This window comes from Lactuca virosa, chromosome 6 (genome assembly GCF_052849685.1).
Source record: "Lactuca virosa cultivar CGN04683 chromosome 6, Lactuca_virosa_CGN04683_v6, whole genome shotgun sequence".
Classification (NCBI taxonomy): domain Eukaryota; kingdom Viridiplantae; phylum Streptophyta; class Magnoliopsida; order Asterales; family Asteraceae; genus Lactuca; species Lactuca virosa.
The window spans coordinates 197,928,633-197,940,289 of NC_136431.1; the positions used below are offsets into that span (position 1 = coordinate 197,928,633).

At 33.4% G+C, this 11,657-nt stretch overlaps 1 protein-coding gene across 1 annotated transcript; it reads left to right on the top strand.

Annotated features, from left to right (window-relative positions):
- The first annotated feature begins 650 nt into the window (after window positions 1-650).
- LOC145119117 (ABC transporter C family member 10-like) lies at window positions 651-9,070 on the top strand. Its single transcript, XM_079054746.1, has 11 exons — window positions 651-2,212; window positions 5,032-5,352; window positions 5,428-5,514; window positions 5,605-6,192; window positions 6,286-6,450; window positions 6,555-6,849; window positions 6,995-7,209; window positions 7,500-7,805; window positions 7,870-7,933; window positions 8,186-8,425; window positions 8,569-9,070. Exons 1-11 carry the CDS (start codon window positions 785-787, stop codon window positions 8,670-8,672), a joined length of 3,813 nt encoding a protein of 1,270 aa, XP_078910872.1. The 5' UTR covers window positions 651-784; the 3' UTR covers window positions 8,673-9,070.
- Window positions 9,071-11,657: the final 2,587 nt, after the last annotated feature.

The window sequence follows — 11,657 nt, forward strand, 5'->3', positions numbered from 1 at the left end:
ATCGATAGAAAAAAAAAACGTACCTGTGTATACTGCCGGACGAAGAAGGAAGAAGGAGGCGCCGACAAGGTGGGGCAACTGCGAGGTGGAGATCGATGGCAGAGAAGATGTGACGCGATGGGTTTCGATTTCTGGAAGAAGGCGTATGTTTTTTTTGGGGTCGGATGTTTTTAGGTTTAGGTTAGAAGGGGTGGGAAGAGGTACAACAAGTGCTTCCCCAAGAAGCACACGGGCAGAGGTTTTAAGCCCCGAAGACTTCCGAAAAACAAACTGTTGCGGGACTAAAAATGTTACGCATGTGCTGCGCCCCACAGCAATAAAAGCTTTGAAGAGGTTTTTGAAGAAAAACAAACAACACCTAAGTAGTTTCGAAAATCTTTAATTTTCCAACAAAAAAGAAGATAGTTATCATGTGTTATATGTTCGAAAATATTGAATATTCTTTTAAATAATGAAATTTAATAATCATTTCTAGAAAGAGGTTGGATTCTTTGACTCACATATCTCAAATCACATAAAAATCGATTACTCGTGAATATTGCAAAACACATGTCTTTTGTCGATTTCATTCTGCATAATTGCTTTTGGCTTTTGTGGATTTCATTATTGATTTAGCTGCTATGGTGGTCCGATCTCTGCAGCTATAAACACCACCGATTTTGTTATCTGAACTTCAGTCCACACATCAGTTTTACAACAAAACTACCGACTCTATTCTCCTTTCTCCAGACCTTCATCGGAGAATCTCCTTTCTTCAGACCTTCATTGGAGAAGAACTTGCATAATGGTAGATGGTTCACTTTATGCGCCTCTGCAAGCTAATCCACCACCAGACGAAAATGTTACTCCGATGGCCAACGCCGGAGTGTTAAGCATATTCACATTCTGGTGGCTAAATCCGTTGATGATCAAAGGGAAAAGTCAAGTTCTCGACGATAAAGACATCCCAAAGCTACGAAAGGAAGACACATCAGAAGAATGTTATTCCAGTTTCATGGAGACGCTGGAGAAACGGCGAGCAAAGAGTGTTTCCGGTGGTCATGGTGATTCCGATCCGCCGGTCTTATCGACGTTGTTCGTTTGGCAACGGAAAGAGCTCGTAATCACTGGTATTTTTGCGCTGATAAAAGTGCTCGCGTTGGCTTCAGGTCCTTTGATTCTTCGAGCTTTCATTCAACTTGTTCAAGGGAATGAAAGTTTCGAGAACGAAGGGTATTTTCTGACGTTAGGGTTATTTCTAGCCAAATGTCTGGAATCGATATCGGAGAGACAACTAAAGTTTCGGAGTAGAGTCATCGGACTCCAAGTCAAATCCATGTTATGTGCAGCAATTTATAAGAAGCAGCTCCAGCTATCAAACGATGCTAAATTGATTTACTCCTCCGGTCAAATCATGAATTACGCCACCGTTGATGCTACTAGAATCGGAGAGGTTCCGTTTTGGTTTCATAACATATGGACAATCGCTCTTCAGATCTGTCTAGGGATTTTCATAATCTATTATTCAATCGGAGTAGCAACGATCGCAGCTTTATTGGTAATAATATTAACAGTCGTCGTAAACATTCCGTTGGGGAAATTACAGCATAAGTACCTAACGAAACTCATGGGGGCGCAAGACCGGCGGTTGAAGGCCATAACAGAGGCGATTTCAAACATGAAGGTTCTGAAGTTGTACGCTTGGGAGACACATTTCCGGGAGGCGGCCGAAGAGTTAAGAAATGAAGAGATGAAATGGTTATCTGCGGTTATGATGCAAAGAGGGGTTTTCATGCTTATGTTTTGGTCGTCTCCGGCGATTGTAGCGGTGGTGACGTTTTGGACCTGTTATTTGTTGGGAATCGAGCTTAATGCGAGTAACGTGTTCACGTTTCTGGCAACGATTCGGATCATTCAGGAGCCGATTCAGGCTATTTCTGATGTTGCAGCTGTGTTTATTGAAGGAAGGGTTGCGTTGACTCGTGTTGTTGAGTTTTTACAGGCGCCGGAGTTGCAGAAAGACGGGAAGAATCATGGAAACATGGAAGATCGAGCTGTAGTAATCAATTGTGAATCGATTTCATGGAATGATGATTCTTCGAAACCGACACTTACCGATGTAAAACTTGAAGTTTTGACCGGAAAAAAAGTGGCTATCTGCGGTGAAGTCGGCTCTGGTAAATCGACTCTTATCTCCGCCGTTCTTGGAGAGGTTCCGAATATAAAAGGCACAGTACGACTCTTCTAACCTTTTGATCTGAGATTATTGTTATTTTATTAAATAGGTTCAAAACATAACGATTAAAGATTATATTTACGATCAATTAACTAATTAATTAATATCTATTTTATATATAGATCATTACATCTAATATATAACTAGTCAATGAAATCAAACAGAATCTGCATAAACGTGGACTAAAATTTGTCATATGAAATTTTATATAATTTTGATGGCAAAAAAAAAAAAACATTAAATCTCATTTATAACAGCTTTTTCATAACATTTTCTCCAGCCCAACATTATTTTTTTATAAAAAAATAATATAACATCTAATTTGATTTTATATTATTCCTTTTATATACCAAATCGATATAAGAAAAGGTGTTGACTAAAAATTAAACCTTTGAGTGGATCCATAAATGATGATCTCAAAAAATAATGTAACAGTCCAAATCTTAGATTCCCATTAATAGGTGGTGGGTTGTTGGCTTGGAATTGCCCTTTTTAATTCATTATAATCATGCAGGAGAAATAGAATATTACTTTCAAAAAGAAATAGTCATAGTTTTGAAATGAGGCTAATAATTGCTGTGTTTTGTTAAAAAAATTATGATATATATATATATATATATATATATATATATATATATATATATATATATATATATATATATATATATATATTTAAATAATAAACTAAATATTGTATATGTTTTATCAAAACACATAATAAAAAATATCAATAGTTAAACTGTAAATCTTGTTTTTAGTTTTACAAAAGAATTATATATGTATTGTAAAATTTGTACCTTTAATTTATTATAATATTGTTAACTATTAAAGGTTTATTGATATAGGGATAAATTTTATAACATGTAAATAAATATTTATTTATATGTGGTTAATATCACATAGCAATATAATAGCATTATAAAACCGGAAATTAAGTAAACATACAACTCTAAATGAGTTTTTTTTTTCTTATTTATTTATTTATTTATAACTTTATTTAAGAAAATAACTATATTTTTTAGTTTTGAAATATGTCAATTTTCTCCTAATGTTCCAATTTGGACTTGTTTTTTAAATTTCAGAGTTATTTTTTTATAATGTTGTTTTAAAGAAATATTTTTACATATGTTCGAAATGTCCGATTCGAAATAAAATTTTTGATTTTAAGTCCTAATATCGTATGCTAATTTTTTGTTAAATTACAGTAAAAATGATTTTTTTATCTTGAAATTTCGGAATTGGTGATTAGATTTTGGACTTTTTCTTGAAATTTTGGAGTTTTTGTTCGAAGTCTGAAATCCAAAATATAAATTTTTTATTGTCAAAAAAGTGATTTTTATTGGTTCGTACTTTTGTATTTTGGACTTAGTGGTTATTTTGCCAAAGAAAAAAATTTGGTTTTTTTTAAATACACTGTTACATTATGTTAGTTTACTCAATATTCTTTATAAAAGTAAGTTGTTCAACCTCACATCATCAGGAACCAATGTTCTAAAAAGCGCGTCATGGCTCCAAGGCTCGCACATGCCGCTAAGCTTTACCAAAACGCCGTCTTAACTCATATATGTGTATAAAAATAAATAATAGTTGAAAATACATATAAAATATTAATTATATAGAAAATTACCGCCTTAAGTCACGCCTTACAAACGTCGCGTGACTCGTTAAGGCTTGAAAAAACTTGAGGCTTGACATTGCCGTCAAATCACGTTTTACATTATTTAGAACCTTGTCAGGAACACATATAATGTCATATTTTATTAATTAAAGAAAATAATACTCAATGTACTATTCTCTAAAAAAGAAAATTATTAAATTATTTTTATGTCAACTAAATGCTATTATATTTTCTGATTTTGGGATATATATTAATATTTTACATTTTTTGATTTGGGATATGTAGTAATATTTTACAACCAGATAATACAAGGGAACCGAATGTAAAGTCTAGATGGAGTTAAAAAAATTAAAATGCAGATCAACACTTACAAATTCTGAAAATATATAATGTCATATACTTATTTTAATTCCGCATAAGATATAACAACATTAATTTTTATAAAGAATATGTAATGATTTTTATGGATATAAAAATAACATCATAATTTTTTTAAACACAAAAACAATTAAAAATTACTTGTTGAAAATTTTTAGTATATCACAATAAAGTTGAAGGTGTTAGGCTGCAGGGAGTGGCCGCGGTTTATGCCACCTCAGCCGCGAACACCGCCCCCTCACTGCGGTCTCCTGTGGTTTTGGCCGCACCGCGGCCCTCTATAGTCGTGCAATGTGATTGGTTGGGAGGAATTAGGTCAAAATACTACCGTTTTTTTTTCTTCTTCTTTTTTACTTTCTTTCCTATAAAATACTACATACACTTCATTTTTTTTTCAAACAAAAAACACTCTTCTCTCTATTTTATTTAAAAAAATTCATCAATCTCAAAAATGTGTTTTTTTTTTCATGTGTATTTTTTTTTTTGGAATGTAATGTAATGTTTTTTGAATTTTCAATGTAATGGGTTTTTTAATTTTCAAGTAATGAAAAAATATGTTGTTTTATTAAAAAAAATTTATTAAATTAAAATAGTTAAAAAAAAAGAAAAAATAAAAAATAAAAGTGTGACACCACTCCTGCAAGAAACCACACTTGTGTGGTAAAAGGCGCATGTGACGGTGGTGAAGGGAGTTCGGATTAGGTGGCACCGCTCCCTCCGCCCTTAAATTTTGTGCCCGGCAATAGCTTAAGATATGTAGCTGAAGTTTTGCATCACAGCTCGAGTCTGTAGTGATATGTAATCGGAATTTGATCTTCAGATTGAAGTGAATGGGAAGGTGGCATACGTTTCACAAACGGCATGGATCCAAACAGGGACAATTCGAGACAATATATTGTTCGGAAATTTGATGGATGAGGAGAAGTATCAATATGTAATAACCAAATGCTCCCTTGTGAAGGATATCGAGATGTTCTCATTCGGCGATCAAACAATCATCGGAGAACGAGGCGTAAATCTTAGTGGTGGACAGAAGCAACGAGTTCAGCTTGCTCGAGCATTATATCAAGATGCCGATATATACCTCTTGGATGATCCATTCAGCGCGGTTGATGCACATACTGCATCAAGTTTGTTCAAAGTAAGCATCGTTTTCACTTCTCTCTTCAATCTGCAACAAAAATGTAAATCGTTAAAATGTTTGTTATATTTCTAGGAATTCATCATGGAAGCTTTATCCAGCAAGACGGTGTTACTTGTAACTCACCAAGTCGATTTCCTGCCTGCTTTTGACGATATCCTGGTAAGCTAGTTAACGAGTCCTAAACCCTAATTTGTCATTTTAGCGTTTTTGTTCTCTTATATTCTTAATCGGCTTTGAATTTGTTAATAGTTAATGGCGGACGGGAAGATTGTTGAAACAGGAACCTACGATCAATTGCTTGAATCCAGTAAAGAGTTCCAAAACCTTGTAATTGCACTTAGCGAAAATTCTGGTTCAGATAATCACACAGCCGATAGCTCTCAACAAAAATCTGAATCCCCAATTCAAGAAATTGAAAACATTAAACCGATAAAAGAGATAGAACCGTCGGTAGGGGAACAACTGATTAAGAAAGAAGAACGAGAATCAGGGGACACAGGTTTAAGACCATACAAACAGTATCTTACTCAGAGCAATGGAGTCTTCTTCTTCTCTTTATCGGTTTTATTACATTTGCTCTACATAATCGGACAGTTCTCACAGAATTTGTGGTTGGCTAAGGAAGTGCAGAATGTAAGTATAAGCCAGATGGAGTTGTTGTTGGTATACATGATCCTTGGTATTGTGATGATGGTCTTTTTACTTGGGAGATCTTGTTTTATTTATAAGTTAACAGTAAATACATCAATTGCAATGTTTAACAAGTTGATTACATGTCTATACCGAGCACCAATGTCCTTCTATGACTCAACACCTGTGGGAAGGATCATTAGCAGGGTAACTATTTTTTTACCTAAACTCATACATATATATTATTAATTTATCATGCTTGAATGATCTGCAAGAAACTTAGGTATCTACTTTTGTTAGGTGTCCTCGGATCTCAGCATTGTGGATCTTGAATTGGCAACAAAGCTTACGTTTACCGTAGGCACAACGATGAACACATACTTTAGCCTTGGAATCTTGGCAGTCCTAACTTGGCCTATTTTGGTCATTATCATTCCAACGGTTTATGTTACCATACTTCTGCAGGTAAAAAAAAACAGTGTTCCTAGAGTTGAGGCAAATTTGTAAAAAGTTAGGACCTAATTGGAATAATTTTTGTCTAATGTTAACTCTCCAATTTGTTTACACAGAAATTCTACTACGCATCTGCAAATGAGTTGATGCGATTAGATGGCACAAGTAAGTCATTAGTCACTAGCCATCTTGCACAATCCATTGCTGGAGTGGTTACCATTAGAGCTTTTGGCGAAGAAGAACGTTTCTTTGTAGAACATCTGAACCTTATTGACAACAATGCAAGTCCATTTTTTCATAGTTTTTCAGCAAACGAATGGTTGATCCAACGTCTAGAAATGCTATGTGCTCTTGTTGTTGCTAGCTTTGCACTAGCCATAACTTTGCTTCCCTTTCAAGCGTCTGACTCAGGTTAGTGATATCAAAATTCAAAATATAATCTCACTGGTAGACTCCAACATATATAGAGGCAGGATGAGATGAGACTGTGTCTAGTTGATGTGGAATAATAATGAGAACTATGATGCTTCTCTAACAACAAACATTTTAATCACAGGACTCATTGGAATGGCTCTCTCCTATGGGCTCTCATTGAATGTTTTTGTTGTTCTTTCCGTCCAATTCCAATGTCAGCTATCGAATTTGATAGTTTCGGTTGAAAGACTAGAGCAATATATGCATATCCCTAGTGAAGCCCCGGAAATCATAGAAGACAACCGACCCCCAAGCAATTGGCCAAGTTCTGGTAGAGTCGATATCCAAAACCTAAAAGTACGTACAATTTTCAAACTTTTTTCCATGCTTGTTTGGCTTAATGGAATGGAATAACAAAAGAATGGAATGGAATAAGCAAGGTGATGAAAATGATTATTGCTTTTTGTGATCAAGTTTGTTTGGTCTTTACGAATGAAATGAATTCTCATATGATTTAGAAGTAATTAAATAAATGGAAGGAATCGTCTATTCTATTCCATCACACAATCGACAATTCCATTCCTTTCCCAAATCCATCATTTCAAATTCCTAATTTTACGACTTATTTGATTATTTTTATAATGTAGATAAGATATCAACCGAATTCCCCATTGGTTCTTCAAGGAATCAATTGTGTATTTGAAGGAGGAAACAAAATTGGAATTGTTGGAAGGACAGGGAGTGGAAAAACAACTTTAATCAGTGCTTTGTTTCGCCTAGTTGAACCTACAGAGGGAAGAATCATTATAGATGAATTAGATATTACTACAATTGGACTCCATGACCTTCGATCAAATTTTGGTATTATTCCACAAGAACCGACTTTATTTAATGGATCCATTCGATATAATCTTGATCCTCTTGGAGAACACAGTGATCAAGAACTATGGCAGGTAAATTAAAACACTTGATAATCATAATTATTGTCAAATTGTAACACTTGTTGTCTTTTTCTAGGTTCTTGAAAAATGCCAACTTCGCGATGCTATTCAAGACAAAAAAGATGGGCTGGACTCGTTGGGTAAGATTTAAGAAGATTTACTTATTGACTTAGTGTCTGTTTTGTTTGGTATGATGGAATGGAATGAACAAGGTAATGAAATGCTACTATTTCTTGCAATTTGCCTAAAGTTATCTAAATAAAAGTAATCTATAGCAATAAAATATCATTCCATTCCATCAAGAAATTAAAAAAAAAAAAAAAAAAACCTTTCCCCATGGATCGAAAATCAGAATTGACATTCCATTATGTATTGGATTATTATTATTACAGTTGTGCAAGATGGATCGAATTGGAGTTTGGGACAACGACAATTGTTCTGTTTAGGAAGAGCTCTTTTGAAAAGGCGAAAGATACTTGTACTTGATGAAGCCACAGCTTCAATCGATAATGCTACTGATACAATTATTCAGAAAACTATTCGGGAAGAATTCCAAGATTGCACAGTTATAACAGTTGCACACAGAATCCCAACTGTTATTGACTGCTCAATGGTACTTGTTATGAAGGATGGTAAGTTTTTTTTTTTTTTTCCTATGTATGTTTCTTGTCTGATGGAATGGGCCTTTCCATTCCTGAAGGAAATATGATTCCTTACATTTTGTTAATTTTCATTTGTGCAACTTTTAATATTTTACCTTGTTTGTAAATTACAGGAAAGGTGATGGAGTATGATGAACCCTCGAAATTGATGAACCAACCAGATTCTTTATTTGCACAGCTTGTTAATGAATATTGGTCACAACATAAAACCTCATGATCGGATTATTAGGTAAGATCAGATTGCTACATTAATAATAATAACGAGATTAGTTTGCGATCATCATTGTGAAATTGAGAGTTATCACCATGTAATTTACATTTCATTTCTGTAAATCTCGTGCTTCTTCATTCTCAACGAATAGGGGTTGTCTGATTTTTGCTGAAATTTTTGATTTTGGTTTAGAAACTTGATTTCATTATGATTTTAGGGTTTGAAATCATTGAAATCATAAATAATAAGGAGTTGTTTCTGTTTCGATTGTGAGATTATTTTTGTGGGATTTAGAATCTATGAAAGGATCTGGAATTGTAATTTACAGTCTGTTGTGTGTTTGGTTGGATCGATTTACAATGGGATTGAAATCTATTCTACAATAAAATCTTGTTTGGTTTGTAGATTTATCTTTTGTAAATTTATCAAAAGATTTGGAATCTATATCAAATAGATCACAAAATTAATCTTATTTATATCTTTTTGACTAATTTTTTTCTTGTTTATAAACTAATTATAGAATTATAGATATAAATTATAAATAATTGTTAACACAATTAAAATACTTTTTGTTGATCATTGTTAGAAGAAGTAACTTTCTTTACCGAAAAGTATTTTTTAAACTATTAACAATATGATATAAAATTACAAACGATAAAAACTATATACGAGTTTTTAAGCCAACCGATACAATCAGTTATTCTAAAACGCGGCGCTTATTCAAAATCCATATAAATGAATTGTAATATAGTATCGAAAACACAAAAATTTGAAGGATTTTAAGATTGGAAAATAATAGAATTTCATAAAGATCATATCGTGTAAATTGTGGGAATAACAATCTAGTTGAATCCTTTCTTCTTAGTTGCTAGAAAAGCTTTTGTTCTACCCAACAAATCCAATCTGTAGTTGTATCAAAAGATTGCACATGAACATTCTACCAACGAGCACTTAAGCACCACATGACTACTTCACATGTAGGAAAAATGATTTATAGAATCGATCTAACCCCTTAATTCTCTATAGAACCCAAGTCAACAAATTGTTTTATTAATGTTACCACATTATGACATGTGTCCTCATGATACCACACCCATTTATCATTTTTACAATTGAAACATTTTATACATCCAAAAATAGTAACTAATTGGTGGTGTTCTGTACCACCCCTTCGCTGCCGATTTCAATTTCAATCCCCCACCACCCAAAATACCCACGATCTTCTTCCAGAATGTAAAGTAGGTTAAATCGTTGGGCAAACAACACATCACCTATTCAAACTTCATTCCAAAAAGAGGTAATCAGAGTATAAAACCATTCATTCATTCGTCCCCAAAAATACTAAGGAAAATTTTCATTTTTCAACAACCAAAAACCATTCATTCATTCGTCCACAAGATAATCAGAGTATAAAAAGTATTCTCAAAACATCAATGTAAGTTCGTAAAATAGATAGTGCGGAAAACTCTTGGGGATGCAATGCGATCAAGTCAGGTCATTCCCTTTGGAACCAGAGTTCCCCAAAATACCATATACCATACATAACATGACGAGTCTATTTCAACTCTAAGTGAATGCTATGGGCCAAATCATAGTCTTACAATCACCTCCTGTTATGGGTCAAATCATGGTCTTTCCTTGCAATGATAATGACTACATCATGGTCTTACATGTAAGTGTCAGGGATAAGATCCTGGTTGAAAGGAAACACCTTATGATTTGATGAGTTAAACACTACACGCTGACCACCAGCGCCGACGTCAGCACTAACACCAACACCAACACCAGATCTTATCAGCATCAACATGAACCAATGATCTTGGTGATTTTATGTATATTAGGCAGTTATACGTATATATATATATATATATATATATATATATATATATATATATATATATATATATATATATAATAGATATTTGATCAGTAATCTTAGTGATTAGGATCAGACATTTACTTAGAAAGATATACATCCCTTAATTAGTGAGATTTCAGTTATTGTAATCGTATATAATCAACATTAGGGTAAAACCCTAATGCAGGTCTTGGTGGCCATCTTTGTGAGAACACTCTTTCTTAATGAAAGTATCTTTTTGATTATATGTGTTCTTCAGTTTTTCTGTTTAATCTTTGCTTTGCTTTGTTTGATTCTTTTCTATTCATACTTGAGTGTATCTGATCGATATAAATCTTTAATTGGTATCAAAGCAGGTTTTCTGATACATTCAAGTTATCAGAGCAGTTTAGAATATTTGTTCTAAGATCTGTTCATAGAAGGTCTTAAATTATTTTAAGGCATTTAACATTGTAATTAAGGAAAATAGATAAACCCTAAGGGATACCTATCATTTTCGAAAATAAGGACTGGAGGCTAGGGTTTCAAGAACCCTAGCCATTTACGAAAATTTAAGCCTTTAGGGTTTAATTCCCATAAACCCTAATTTTGAACAATTCACTTTTATGCATAATCAAATAGAAAACTAAGGCTTTGATACCATTGTTGGGTTTTCTAGGCCATAAAAATTACATATGAACATAAAACACTTAACCCTTAAGTTCACATGCAACCTAGTTTGGATCTATGTTTTCTCTATTGATAGTAATAAACAATGAATATCAAGAAACCCTTGAGAGAGGCTATGAAAATCGAAAATCACATAAAGATTAGAATTACATACCTCTTGATTATTTTAGCAAATAATCAATTTGATTCCTCTTGTAGTTCCTTGGAAAGCAAGCACAAAAAGCTTGGATGCCTCTAATGGCTTGTACCCACAACCCTAATAATTAGAAGACTTGAGGAGAGGGGAGGTTTAGAGCAAATTTTTGGCTCTTGAGAGTTAGAAGGAGTAGAAAAAAATATGAGACCCTAGGGGTCCTATTTATAACTGATGAGGAAGCCTTGGATAACCCTAATTTGAATATAATAATAATATTTTGAATTAGGTAATTATTCAACTCCTTAATTATCCAATAGGATTAGTCTAG

Coding starts and splice junctions, on each gene's coding strand:
- LOC145119117 (XM_079054746.1), top strand. CDS start 785: ATGGTAGATGGTTCACTTTATGCGCCTCTGCAAGCTAATCCACCACCA. Junction 7,806..7,869: donor GTGATCAAGAACTATGGCAG/GTAAATTAAAAC, acceptor GTCTTTTTCTAG/GTTCTTGAAAAATGCCAACT. Junction 8,426..8,568: donor GGTACTTGTTATGAAGGATG/GTAAGTTTTTTT, acceptor TGTAAATTACAG/GAAAGGTGATGGAGTATGAT.